This window comes from Conger conger, chromosome 9 (assembly GCF_963514075.1).
Source record: "Conger conger chromosome 9, fConCon1.1, whole genome shotgun sequence".
NCBI classification, from domain to species: Eukaryota; Metazoa; Chordata; class Actinopteri; order Anguilliformes; family Congridae; genus Conger; species Conger conger.
The window spans coordinates 10,212,356-10,227,468 of NC_083768.1; the positions used below are offsets into that span (position 1 = coordinate 10,212,356).

The following is a 15,113-nucleotide window of genomic DNA, read 5'->3' on the forward strand; positions in this document are numbered from 1 at the left end:
CATTTGCAATGCATTTGCAGAATTGCAACGTGTTAAACATTAACAGCTGTCACTCTGAGCATGAAAAGGGTAAAATGGCTGATACCTTGACAGGACGTATTCCTGTGAGGATGTCTAATCTGCGATTGGCCGTGAGTTTGGCCAGACCAACATTTTTAGACCAAGCCATCACTGCAGCGGTCATCAATTGAGGCACACGTACAGGCAGTCAGTGGAGCTGGAGTGATTCACTTAAGATCATAAAAGCCCTTACTGTGATTTAAAGGAGGGTCCAGACGACCCTTTGAAGTGCTTTTCCTGGACCGGGCGGAATTAAACAGGGGTGAAAAGTCATTTCCTCTTCTGTTCTTTTGTGACGAAATTGTCTGCGACTCTGGTGACGGTGCATGTTTTCCCCTTGTGATGTCAGTCTGAGCTCTGCCTGTGTCACAGAGATTCCCAAAAGACTCCATCCAGCAGGGGCCAGGAAGTTGCCCAGCCTTCACATCCTGGCCAATCTGTGTGGCCAAAATTAATCACGTACGACGGTGGGCACGCAAACGTTTCCGCTCCAGAATTTGTGGGCTCTGCAGTTCTCAAAACCCCGCGTCATATTTCTGAGAACGATTCTCAATCTGAATGTAGGGAAAAGATTTTTGTCCGTTATGAAACACAGGTCTTCCCGCAGTCACATGGTAGTGGACCACAGCAACCAAAGAGGAACTCAAAGAATTAAACTAATTCCAGAATATGAAGACTTAAAACAGAGACCTGAGTTGGTAGTGCGGCAGGCAGGCAGGCAGGCAGGCAGGCAGACAGACAGACAGACAGATATGTGACTCACCTCACACCTCAAATGGCAGCTATACTGTATGTCACTTATACACCGAATGTGTCATCCAGCATCAAGAGCATAACACGACTGAGAAACAGCAAAACAGAAAAGATATTGTTAAGTGTGGCAAATGTAAGATTTTTTTTTTCATCACACTTAACATGTCAAATCAACACACGGCTAATTTAACAAAAGTGAAAAAATCCCCTTGCCAACACCGGTGGAAAAGATGATATATAATCTGTCGGGTGACTACCAGAGAAGAGAAGGGAAAAAAAAGCAGAAATTGGTGAGTCAGAAATAGTGAGTGAGATAGTAGCAGAGAGAGGGAGGAGGGAGGAGGGAGGGAGAGAGGTATAATTGCAGGGAAAGAGAGAGTGAGAAGTCCAGAGAGAGAGAGAGAGAGAGAGGGAGAGAGAGAGAAAGAGAGAACATTAACCCAGCCCACTTCCACAAAACCATTCAAGTCCTGCACAGGGAGCACTACGAGACTTCTCCAGAGCTCCGCACATCCCTGGGGCACTACAGAGACCGACCAGCCTGCGCGCTGCTCAAACTTTCCACGGACTGCAGAGGAACGAGACCAGACCTGTAAATCTCTCAGCTCCAGCCTGCCTCAAAAAAAAAAAGAAAAAAAGAAAAAAAAAGAAAACTTCTCACAGCAGGATTATACTTTTTTTTTTTCATAATTAACTTTTCGAGTCGTTTAGCTTCAACTTTTTTGTCACACATACAGGTGCACACACACACACACACACACGCGCACACACCCACAAGCACTAGTACACAGACGCACAACATACGAGCGCAGCGCACAAACGTGTACACACACACACGCACACACACACACACACACACACACACGGGTCCCGGTCAGCGCTGCAGTGGAGGACGAGGCCTCGGCTCGGCGACTTGTTGCTGTCAGCGCCCGCCCGTCAGCGTCTCCAGGGCTGCTCCCGCGGAGGATGTCGTCGTCGTCGCCGTCGTCGTGGGCTCTGCTGAGCGGAATGTTGTTGCTGCTCTGCGGGGTCTGGGCCGCGGGCTGCTCCCCGGCGCCGGGGGGGCCCGCGTCGGACGAGGAGGGGGCCCCAGCCTGCCCGTCCTGCGCCCTGGCCCGGCTCCCGCAGGAGCCCGGCGCCCAGGCGGACATGGTGGAGGCGGTGAAGCTGCACATCCTCAGCATGCTGCACCTGAGCGCGCGGCCCAACATCACGCGGCCCGTGCCGCGCGCCGCGCTGCTCAACGCCATCAAGAAGCTGCACGTGGGCCGCGTGGCGCAGGACGGCAGCGTGGAGATCCCCGACGAGGGCCAGAGCCGCGCAGAGAGGAGCGAGGCCGCCGAGCAGACCTCCGAGATCATCACCTTCGCCGAGGCCGGTGAGTGTGCGCCCGAACGCCGGGGTGTGGGTGTGGGTGTGTGTGTGTGTGTGAGTGTGAGTGTGTGTGAGAGTCTGTGTGTGTGTGAGAGTCTGTGTGTGTGTGTGTGTGTGTGTGCGTGTGTGTGTGAGAGTCTGTGTGTGTGTGTGTGCCTTTGTGTGTGTGTGTGTGTGTGTGTGTGTGTGATAGAGTCTCTCTGTGTGTGTGTGTCTGTGTGTGAGAATCTGTCCCAGTCCGACAGGGCTGTGAGCATGGCAAAGTCTTTCGAGGAAAAGCTCGCCGACAGGAGATGGGTTCAGGTTGAGGAGAGGCTGATGCTAGCGGTAGCAGCGCATATCTTGATTCCACCTGCAGATGTTAAGAGATTAAACAGACCTGTTGACACAAAAGGAGAACAGCTTATCGGTACGGGCAAGGCGGTTACTGAACTCCCCCTCCGTCTCTTTCTTTTCACGGCATTCGCTTAGCTCACACTGTGAGTTGGACAGCCGTCATCTGTGAAATCCTTTTTTTTTTTTTTTTGGGTATACACTCATACTCTCATGCTGAGGCTAGTGTGCATGTAGTAAATAGTTTGCTGTCATTCCCTGCAGCAATGTTACACTTCTCTATCGTGCTCAGAACTTGCACACATTTCCACCCTCTTCCCGAGCAATTTACACAGCATTGAGGCAAGGGCAAACTGCAGCTCACGCGGTGTAAAAGGACTTTGCTTCTGTCGCTCTGTTGCTGTCCTCAAACAACTATGCTGGGCAAGGTTTGCCCAATGCATCGAGCCTGAGGCAGCTCGATCCTCAGTACAGTTTAGTGACGAAACTCACATGATACATATGTATTATATGTCTATGGGTTAGCTAATAACTGACACGCACGAACTCTTACTTCACAGACATACCCACATCCTGACTTGTGAAATGAATATGGAATGTAGAAGTTAACATGTATATGTCTTTAAGATCCTTGGGTCGGATCCTTGGTTCGTTGTTCAGATGATTTCCCATAGTTTGATCAATTGCCAGCAAATTAGCCGTAAAAAAAGGCCTAATTTTGTGAAATGCCTGTCAACATTTGAATGAACTAGACCAAAGAGACATCATCTGTGTGCTAGACACTGCAGAGAGACCTTATGGGAAAAGGAGAGTATTCTGCTGGAGGATATATCATTATAGTGAGGGACGGCTATATTTAGCCTCACGAATCCTTCTTTTTGAAAGGTGAGAGAGAGAGCTTTTTGTAGTACAAAATTGGAACATGAAGCCCAAGGTGTGCTGTGCTTGAATGATGACTTTGCCAAACTCTCACCTGCGTTTGTTAGATTTCACGATAGCCTTTTCTCCCTCACGTGTGATGTCAAGCTGCTTGGAGTGTGTTAAACTTAGCAGAGCACCATGTTCCCGTTTGGGCACACTTGTGAAAGGCGCAGGCGACGTCATCCGTGAGTGGACTGTGCTTAACTTGTCACTTCAGAACAAACTCTCAAACTCAACATAAAAACATAAAGGAAATTAAGTCAAAATCGGGAGAGGTGTTACTTCAATGAAATAAAGAATTACGGCTAAAACCTGGGCATATGTCAAAGAAAGGTGCAGTTATCTTCTATAAGTGGCACAATCCAGCAATTTTAGACAGTATTGTAGATCAAAAAACGACTCAGTATTGTCTCCCTTCTTCAGAAAACTTATAACAAGATGTTCCCAGAACAAGACGCCCACAGGAACCAGGAAGTACAGTACATACAACCAGCATCATAAAATAAGCTCTCCCAAACCTTAGTCATCATATTCACTGAAAAGTTGGTTGTAAATTTACACAAAGAACACTTGCTAGCCCTGCTGAAAAAAAGCAGCTCAAGTTCAAGTTTTGAAACAGCTGGTAGCTGGTAATTTCAAGCGAGTCACTTCTTCATTCTACAGCGGGGAGGGTGGCCGGTCTTCTATGGCAAGAAGATCAGCCACCCTGGATTTGTGCAAAACTCCTCAGAGTCAGGGGCAGACGGTTCAAATCTTCCCTCTCAGGGTCTGTGCGATTTCCCCCCCCGGGTGGAAGACGCCGAAGAGCTTCCACAAGTCCGCTTCTGTTCTGTCCCTTCAAAACATCCGGCTGCCCCCCTTTTTTTTTTTTTTTTCTCCTCTGTCAGGCGAACGAGTGCAACAGGCGGCGAGACCTATTTGCTCTCCTTCCAGCTCCCCGATTCCGCGCGGTGCGATGCGGGTCGCCGCCTGGGGATAATAACGGTCTGGCGTCCGCTCGCCGGCCACAGTAATGATAGCGTGGAGCGGCGGAAAGAAAGGCCGGTCCCCCCCTATTCGGCTAGACAGACACCAACCAACCGACCTCACTTTAATTTGAAGCGAATGCTTTTTCGCTTTTTCGTGCCAGTGCGCATTCGTGCCATCGGAAACAAACGGCCCTCTGGGGCGGCGTCCGGCAGGGCGGGGTTCCACATGCCCCACCGCCGGGATTGGGAGCTTCTTTTTTTCCCCCCATACCTCCGTTATTTATAGACTGGTCTAAATCGTGCGTGTTTTGCGCGGAACTTCAGCGATCCTGCATCGTGTAGGCGCCGGCACTCAGCTCTTTTGAAGCCCGGGTTGGGAAATTTGTGTCAGCGCATACAGTAAAATCGCGATTGCATGCATGCATGCAAGATAACATTTATTAAAACAACGCCGCCGAGTAATAATACTGATTAATAACCCTCGCCGCACCCCCCTTAATTGAACTGATGTCTATCCGGGGATCTGCATCACTTTCACCGGGATTTCATTATTGGGATCAACAAAAAAGATACAGTTTCCTCTCATTACTGTACATGTGATACTACAATGAAAACAGTGGTAGAAGTAGCACATAATAGAGGCAGTGGCAGCTGTGTTTCTCTAAGCTGGTGCATCAGTATTTCTCCCCTCTGTTTCTTTAGCTAGATAATCTCTTCATAACATGGAGGACTCTCCTCTGCATTGCTCGAAGCTGTAACCTTGCTTGTTTGGACGGTATCAGTTTTATTGTGACTCAAAACAAACCCTACTGCACTCCGCTACTTTAAAAAAAAAACGAAAACAGCAGGGGAAGCCGGACTCCAAGTGTGCCCAAGGGAGAGGCTCTGGCTTCTACACGGAACAACAAATTAATGCAAAACAACCCAAATAATGAGCTGACCTCTGCTCCGGAGAGGCCAGGAAAGTAACAGACGCGGTCTCTCGTTTCACGGTTATCCCCGCGTGATCTCATATGAAAATAAACAAAATAAAACCACTTAACCGATGTGTTATTTCAAATTATCTCGGAGAGTGACTTGAACACGTCACCATTAATATTACCTTCATGAGAAAGCATCGGGTTAGAATGCCTTTTTGGCATTCAGTATATTTATGGAATACACGGCCTCACTGTCCATATGACAGGATGCTTGATATTTAAGTAAGGATATAAAGTTTTAATTAACAACAGGCATTCATTACCACCGTGTTTGGTGTAGTATTACGCGGTGGATTTTGTCTTGAGTTTGTGCACCCATGTAACACACACCCACAAAACTCCGAGCTAAGTTTCAAAAGCCGGTATCCACCTAATCCTCCCAGGAAGAAAGAGTCACTGACGACACCTTCTCTGTCGCTGCTTGCTTACATGAATGTGCATAATGCATGCGCTATAAATAGGCTTTGAATGAACCCCGGATTAAAAAAGGCCTGCTCAAAGATTTATGAAATTAGGAGAATTAACGACGTGCGGAGGGGATGTAGAGTTCCAGACCAGCGAGTCCACGGCACTGTTAACCACACGTAATTGCTTCATTCAAGGAAATATAGGTTCCTGTAATTGCTTCGGACTGTACAGGCAGGGGGGAGGGGGGCGGGGCTACCTGTGAGGGCCGCTCTTATTGGGCCAAAGCTTTCAACGTCGAGAAAGAGAGAGTGAGAGAGAGACGCTGCCAATTTCACAGCCGTTTGCCCTTCTGAATGAAGTCATAAATTAGACACAACGTGGTTAATGAGATTCCGATGTGCCATTCCGTTGCCATGGAATCGAGGCTCCTGTCACTCACAATCGCTCGGATTCGTTTACGGTCACGCCCGAGGGACATAGCACGAAAGTTAAGACTTCCAAGTCGGTCATTAGTTTTGTCCGTTCGTCGAGGAGAACCTCGGCGACGTGTATTCAGTTCACCCCCCGCTGACCGGTCGAGGCAGACATGGCGAGTTTTGCTGCTAAGATTGATACTGAGTGCTGAGTCACCATTGCTGGCAAACCCCGGATCAGGAGTGGCCTCTCTTGTGCGAAAAGGGGTGGTGTGGGTGCAGGTTTGAATGAATTAATCATGTTTTCCAAACAAGGGGGAATCAGGTGTCTTAGTGCCGGGTTTAAAATAAACCTGCACCCACACGAGCCCTTTTGAGATAGGCTTGGGCACATCAGCACAAGACCCTTTGTTCAAGGTCAGGTGCCCTTTAGACCAGAGATCTCAAACTCAGATCAGGACAGGCCTGCTGTGTCTGCTGGTTTTTTTTGTGCGTTCCTGCACTGAAGCACTTAAACAGTCATTGGCTGGCTAAAGCATGTGCACACCTTGTTTTGAAGGCCTAAATTGGCTGCTGATTGAAAGAAAATTGCAAGACTAAGCCCTCCAGGCCTGAAGTTTTGAGATCCCTGCTCTTGACTGCAGCTCGACAAAACACCATAGAGACTTAAACCAGAACAGGTGCTCTCCTGCTGTGCTGCTTCACGTCTATGTCCTGCAATCCCATTTTAAAAGGTGCACATGGACTTTTTTTATTTTTTATTCCGGCCGTTAAGTTGCGGGACTACAATATTTTATTTTGACCATTATTTTCCCAGCGTGACAGTGTACCAGAAGGCAGCTGTGTATTCTGAACTCATCGATCGGTTTCAGAACCCAAGGACTTTTCTCAATGAAAGATATCAAATCAGAAATCAAGTCAAACATTGACCATGTGTCCACATTAACTTCCACTAGAAGGTCAATCAATTCAATCTTGTTGTTGTTCCATCAGAAACATAGTGCCCTTGAGCAAGCAAACAAACCTAAAATCAAATTGAACTGAGCAGTATAATTTACCCAAAATTTCAGTGCAGCTGTTCAGCGTAAAGTCATTGAAGAAGTAATTTATATTTGTTCTGCTAGTTTCACTCTTAAATGCAACATATTAGTCATGTTCTGGAGGCAGTTTTACAAAATCATTTGTGACAAGTACACCTCCCGGGATATAGCATGAACATCATCATCGTATCTCATTTTCAAATGTATTAATTGGTGAATGTGCTATTTCGTAAAAACGAAGCAAGCAACTTAGTACACTGGTGTGATTCTCAGGCCTTTTTCCTAAATCCCTTTGCTAAAAGCTATACTTGGAGTGTAAACATCTATCACTTCTAGCTGAAGGCTAATGAGCGGTTGAATTACCACTTTCTTAGAAACCCTCCCCTTCGGCACCACTGTATCATGTCTAGGCACATACATACACTCCATCAAGCTGTGTACAAATTGGCTGGGCAGAGTAATAAAGGATTAACTAGAAATATTGAGATAGGAGAAGCCCTTATTATCCAAAGTGGTCTTTAAAAGCGGTCTTGCCCTGCTGCCAAAAGCGCAAGTACTGACATATGCCTCTGGCAAGTTGCGCAGATGGAGTATGCTTCCCTGAGTCAGGGCCCTGCCGAGCATTCGGACTGACCTGAAGGCTCAAACATAAATACCAAAGAAGAAGAAGACTATCATAATCGCACACTGTTGTAGCCCCTTCGTCAGAGTTCAGCCGGTGGAGGAACAGCCACAATGCCTCCATTTCAAAGGCTGGCCACAAGACTTGACGGTGGAAGACCTTCATACATGCCCCCCCCCGTCCCCCCCCCCCGCTCCCAGATTTTACCCTTCCCCCCGTTCGATGATAAAACTCCAGGGCTGTCTCGGGAAGTGGCGAGGGAAAGTTTTGTGTGTTTCTGTACGAGAAGGAAGGGAGGGAGGAAGGGAGGGAGGGAGGGACAGCGGGAGGGAGGGAGGGAGGGGGGGAAAGAGGTATGAATCTTTTTCGCGTTGGCAGGTGGTTGAATGGATGTGCAACGCGATACGCCCCTGTGTCGTTTCCTCGCCGCTCCTGAACTGTTGCGACCCTCATTCGATCGCTCGTCCTGCTTGTTGCTTCCTGCAGAGCTTGGCGACCGTGCCTGCGCTCCTGTGTCCCGGCACAATGGGACCCGTCCTTATTGTTATGACCGTGATCAAAGCCATTGTCGTCGCCATTGTCCTTAGTCTTCTTACACGCTTTTTTTTTTTTTAAACCAAGGTAATATATTATAGCCGTTCAAGTCAGGTGTGGCTTGGAGCGCACACGCGGTTCGAAAGTCTTCATACATTCATGTGCGCCCCTTGATTGGGTAAAGTAACTCGCTGAGTGTGACACCAACAGGCCAATGGCATAGCCCGCAATCCTATGGCCAGAAGGACCTACCGTACAAAACTTTGCCTTTGCATGCTGAGTGCAGACAAACGTAGATCCTAAACATTGCTGCAGTTGTCTATAGACTAATGGAAGTCATGCATCTGAGACAGGGGGAAGAAAGAGATTGAGAGGGGTTAGAGGGGGTGAGTGAAGGACAGAAAGGGCCATAGGCAGGGTCACGTGGTCAGCGGCATGGGTGACTTTTGGCACATTTGTGTCTCTGCAGTAGCACCTCTGAGCGCTCTCCTGGGGGATCGTGGGCCACTACAGCCAGTCCAGATGCCAGGCAGCTGTCCTCCAGACCCTATCCCAGGAACACACTTCTCTCTATCAGCCAAATCTTTAGAGTCGGCCAGGCCCTATCCCAGCAACTTTCTTCTACACTCTTCTCTTCTTCGGTCTTTCGGTCAAAGCTTTTAGAGTCCACCAGCATCGATCCCAGGAACACTCTTTTTCTCACTGTCAGGCAAATATTTAGAGTCCTGCAGCCACCATCCCAGGGACTATCTTCTTGTCTCTGTCAGTCAAATCTTCAGAGTACTCTAGCCTATATCCCAATAACTCTACTGTTCTTTCAGTCACATCTTCAGAGTACTGTTAGCGTACAGTTTGGGTCTGAGCAATTCTTTTTGATTTATTCCTATTTCTGGATATGGCACTATGCACTATGTGAAATAAAGTGCTATCTTAAAGAACAAGCCAAGAACAGAATGATCCAAAGATAGTAAGCTTCTAATTCAGGAATGATTTTCATGATCACTGCTGTGGGAGAGAGAGAAAAACACAAAACAAATGAAGCCTTCTGTGGTGTGGGCAGTGACCTTTTGTTTCCTGCCCGTGATCATATTTCATCAACGAACAAGTCGAGCATAAAGGAAAGGAAACACAATCCTTTTTGGTGCTGAAGAAGAGTTATACGCAGTTATGAATGAGCAGAACACTAGCTTTCAAACTCTGGTACACTTAGTGCACTCCTAAAGAAGAGTTATTAGCAGTTGCTGCATGAACATCACATTCAAACTCTCAGCATATCTCATTCAACAGTCGGAGATCTTGTTGAGGTTCTAATTCGTTCAATCCGCATTGGAATGAAAACCGACAGGATGTTGGATCTCCAGGAACAGGGATGGGAGCCCTGCTCTAGCTGTTGAATGGGGTGTGCTTTGTTAGGGTTGGGGTGAAAGCCTACAGGACGGTAGATCTCCCGGAACAGGGTTCAGCAGCCCTGCACTAGCCTCTCCTCTGACGCTTTCAGAAATCCCATTATGCAGCACAGACCTGAACCGAAGGTCTGTCAGTGAAGTTTTGAGGCCCTGACACCCCTCACGAAGTTTGGGACTGTACTCGGCTCTGAGGACCCTAAACGGCGGCAATGCTGTACCTGACCACAGCCCTGGACAGTGCAAACTAAACAGAGGCAGTGCACCGGCTAGTGAATTGTTGAAATACCGCGACAATCCCAGCTGTGTTTGGACAGCTTTGTGATGGCTGTGTACTTTACACACAGACAAATGTGGCATTGTTTCTATTACAGCGTACATTAAGGATGAAAAGACATTTTTTCTTATCTCATAAAACAACCCAGCAGCAAGAGATGTGAACTTCTCAGAGCAAGCAGGAAATGGCACTCCATAATGCTTTTTTAACAGTATTTACAGTATCTGTCTGAAAAGTTGTGTTTTATGATAAAACCTCTTCAATGCTTACACAATTTAACTCCCAATGAAGCTCCTCTCTACAGTCTTTGATGAAAAGGTATAATTTTATCCATAGAACAACTGTTTCTGCCCTTATAAAATATATGAGAAAACTTCCTCAAATGTGTATGCATTTCATAATTTTGTATAACATTCATAATATCCTTGTGGACATAATGGATACAAATCACTTTATAGAGCGGAATATACTGAAATATTGCATTCCATATAGTGGAAAAATGCAAGAAAAGATCTATGAAATTTTGACTTTCGCTCAGTATAATGCATTACTTTTTATGGTGTTTGTGAAATGGGGCCTTTTCAGTGATAGTGCGTTTTACATTCTAAACATCAGTTGCTGCCCAGCCCTGTACTTTTTAGCTATGAGAAAGGCAGGCTTGTTTCCAGGCCTTATTGTGCAGGGTTACCAGAGAAGCCAGGGTCAAAGGTGATACCACTGATCGCTTGCTAAACTCTCAATTATATTCTTTCAAAAGCAATTCTGTGGCTGTCTAATACCTCCTAATTTGGAGCTGGGTGGGACTGAAGGGGCACATTGGGTTGTTTACAGAGATAGTATGACACATACTTCTGAATTAGATCACTCCAGGAAATTCCTGCTGGGGAGAAACCAATGAAACCTTGTTTTATACAAGAAAAAAAAAACAATTGGAAGTTATTTACATAAATGTATCGCATGATTAAAAGCACATAATGGCAGGAGGGTATAGGTATGCCAGTAGAAATCAGTACAAAATAGTTCCGCCCCTATTACACTACACCAGGGCCCCAATGTCCCTCGTTCCAAGGAATCGTAGGATCAAATTCGGGGAGTAACTTCATTGGCGTACTCTTGGGCAAGGTTCTGTACCTCAATTACTCAAAAAAACAGTCAGATAAATGGATTACAGATTGTTTAAAACCGAGCACTGTAAGTTTAATGGCATGTTGTAGTGCACGGTCAAGTGCACAGTATTGGTAAAGCTCTTGTCATAATATGACACGCTTTGTATACACAGCGGTGTGCCAGAATTGTAGGTCCAGGAAATGTTTTTAGGGGGAAGAGGTGTTGACGAAGAACTGCAGATGGAGATGCCGACTGTAAAAGTTATTAGCACAGACAAGTAGATAAGTGATTGGGCTGGACCCTTGGTGTTTATTCCCTTGTCTTTTTTTGTCTTCGGTTTGAATTTCTTCAGCTGTTTTTCCTTTGCAAACATTTTTTGGTGACGCACACTGTAGAAACAATGGACTCTACTGTGCTGTGCAGTCAAACGACCAAACTGCTTCCTTTTCCCTGTTAACATCTAAGGCAGGATGACTAATGAAAATAAGAGAAAGCAGCAACTTGAGTTTTTGTAGTATTCTGCCAAGCAGTGGGAAAAAAAGTGCAGGTACTCCCCTTGTTGGCATGTTTGCATGTGTATTGTATGGTCTCAGCAGTTTAGCACCATGTACGACCACTGGCTGCAATGGGTTTTTACTGGGGAAAGAATATGGTTGTATGGGGGACAAAAAAAAGAACCAGGAAGTTAAAATAAGTCACGGTACTTGAAAGAGCAAAACGGAGAAGCGCCAGCATTGCATACCAGTGCTGCCATGGTTTAACAAGGCCAAGAATATGAGTGACACTTGAATTTGAATCGTCATAAGGGTAAAAGCGGCAGCCCGTTGAAACTGGCACCTGCGTAAATACGTCAACATCCAGATTGTTAACCGTCCTCTTCCCTCTCCGCCTTTCTCCAGGAGACTCCAGCGACTCCGTCGTCTTCCACATGTCCAAGGAGGGCAACGACCTGCCTCTGGTGGGCCAGGCCAACGTGTGGCTGTTCCTGAGGCTGGCCAAGGGCAACCGCAGCCGAGCCAAGGTCACCATCCAGCTCCTGCACCGGCAGGAGGGCCCCGACGGGCAGGTCCAGGAGGTGTCCGTGTCCCAGAAGGCCGTGGACACGCGCCGGAGCGGCTGGCACACGCTGCCCGTGTCCGGGACGGTGCAGTCCCTGCTGGACGCCGGCGGGAGCTCTCTGGGCCTGCGCGTGTCCTGCCCGCAGTGCGCGGACGCCGGGGCCACGCTGGTGCTGGCGGACGGCCAGAAGCGGGAGCGCGAGCAGTCGCACCGGCCCTTCCTCATGGTGGTGGTGCGGCAGACGGGCGACCAGGCCCACCGCCGCAGCAAGCGGGGCCTGGAGTGCGACGGCAAGATCCAGACCTGCTGCAAGAAGCAGTTCCAGGTCAACTTCAAGGACATCGGCTGGAACGACTGGATCATCGCCCCGTCCGGCTACCACGCCAACTACTGCGAGGGGGACTGCCCGGGGAACGTGGCCAGCGTCACCGGCTCGTCCCTCTCCTTCCACTCCACCGTCATCAGCCATTACCGCATCCGGGGCCACAGCCCCTTCGCAAACATCAAGTCGTGCTGCGTGCCCACGCGCCTAAGGGCCATGTCCATGCTCTACTACGACGAGGAGCAGAAGATCGTCAAGAAGGACATCCAGAACATGATCGTGGAGGAGTGCGGCTGCTCGTAGATCCACCCCGAGCACGTAGATACATTTCAAGAGTAAAAAAAATGAGAAAACAAAAGGGACAAAATGGAGGATGGACAATTGACCTTGCCAACAGTCCTCTTCGAAGGAGACTCACAAACAAGTGTTGTTTTTTTTTAATTATTTCGAGACTCGCTGACCCAACGCTGATTTGTTTTCAGTCGTTATCGAACCTTATGGGTATCTCTGTGGCACTTTCATATAAAAAAAAAAGAAAAAAAAGAGAAATACATAATATATTTTTGTTACAAAAGAAGGGCGCAAGAAGGAGAGAGGATATTTATGTTGTAGTGGTGCAGTGGGATTCCCTCTCCTCTCCACTGCAGAAGAAATACCGCGTCGTTCAGGTGCCTGAATAATCTCAAAACTATGCAACTTGTCAAGTATTACCATGTGATTTTTTTGCGTTCGTTTTTGCTTTGGTATTGTTTACCTTTTCAAACTAAGAGGAAGACTTTTTAATACTTTTTTTTTTTTTTTTTTTTTCAAAGTACATGTTACATTTTTTGTGTTGTTGTTGAAAGATACTTGAAAGAACCAAGTTTGACCAGCTGCTGGAGCCAAACACTTGTCGATATTATTATTATTATTATTATTATTATTATTATTATTATTATTATTATTATTATTATTTCTTGCCATTATTATGTTTTGTTTTTTGAAAAAAAACGTTCTGAACGTTGACATTTTGCACTATAACAACATTGTGGTCAGCCTATTCAAAGTTTTCAGAAGGGGTGTGGCATTTCAGAATGTACAGAATTATAGAGCACATACAGTACGTGAAGTAAGAGAAGGAGGTGTAGAGAAAGACGGCAGAAGAAGAATATTCATCCACATCATGCATCTCTCATTACGTTTCTTCACTTCAGGCAGCACCAAAGAGTTTGTGTAAGTGAGACCAATTTCTGGCAAGAGGCCATTTCAGTGCAGAGTCATTATTTTTGAAGAAGACGAGCTCTGTAGTGCATCCAGCTCTTTGTATTTGTCCTCTCATGTGCAAGAGTGAAAATTGACCTCCCATTACCCCCCCCCCCCTCCCCTCTTCAGACCCAAACACATTGTAGTAATGTTCTCATTTATTATTTGATCACGGCTCATTGATGAGAAACAAAAAGCACTTATGATCAACATGTGTGTGTGTGTATGTATGTGGAGGGAGGGGGGGGGGGGGGTAATTAAAATAAAGCTTTTGAAACCATTTCAGAAACCACATATCCATATTTTCGTTCTTTTAAAGAACACATTTTTTCTTGTTGTGGTTTTGGAAGGATTCATACAAGGCCAATCTCCTGCAATACATTATTTCATGACTGGTTTCATCCCTTTAAGGTGTGAGATCACACACATGCGATTAGAATGTTCCAAACTCAACATTCTAATGCTGATATAACAGTCACTGCTGGTAATTGGAAAAAAAGAGTTCTAGAACACTGACTTGGAATTTAGAAAAAAAAAAAAAAAACATTCCAAAAAAACCTACTCTTAAAAGGGTTAAAGAGCCGCACACATTTCCGACATTTCCTTCATTCACACTGTACCATTGTCAATGTCTTATGTAAAGCAGTGTAAATCTTTACAACATACAAAGTGGAAATATATCATTTGTGAGGATGCTCCTGATATGGATATTGTACAAAAAAGTAATGACGAAAACCTGGAAAAAAAAGATAAAAAACTACAAAGAGAAAAAAGAAAAAAAAACATGGTTGTATTTGTTTTATTTTCTCAAGGTGAACGAAACAACACTGAAGAACGTGTTTGGACTGAGATAAAAAAAATGTTTTATTCTGTATATACAGAGGTACAGATGCTGACCTGTTGCATTGCTTTGTTGTACAATTCAAAAAATGCTTGTGGCTATGTTTTATAATCTAATTTATTTTACAGTGTTTTTTCTTCATTAAAGCTAAAGGGTTGTACACTAATGCATGTTTTAAGCGTTATTTATTTTAATGTGGTTTCGAATACCATTGCACTTGTGCCATATATGTGAATGTGTGGCGTTAAACACAACATGATTACCCATATACACCATGTCACCTTTAACAAAGAAAAAGCGAGTTTTCAAATTTAACCTGAGCTACCAATTAATTAACACTTTACCCCGATAGCATTGGGTTCACTAATGAATATGACAATGTTGTATAATTTCAGTTCACAAATGAATATGACAAATGGAGAAGCCCCCCCCCCCCCTTTCCATGTTCAATACAAA

At 46.0% G+C, this 15,113-nt stretch overlaps 1 protein-coding gene across 1 annotated transcript; it reads left to right on the forward strand.

Moving 5' to 3' along the window:
• Window positions 1–1,947: 1,947 nt before the first annotated feature.
• On the forward strand, window positions 1,948–14,777 carry LOC133137127 (inhibin beta A chain-like). The gene is made up of 2 exons (XM_061255185.1): window positions 1,948–2,191; window positions 12,093–14,777. Exons 1-2 carry the CDS (start codon window positions 1,963–1,965, stop codon window positions 12,875–12,877), a joined length of 1,014 nt encoding a protein of 337 aa, XP_061111169.1. The 5' UTR covers window positions 1,948–1,962; the 3' UTR covers window positions 12,878–14,777.
• The last annotated feature ends 336 nt before the right edge of the window (window positions 14,778–15,113 follow it).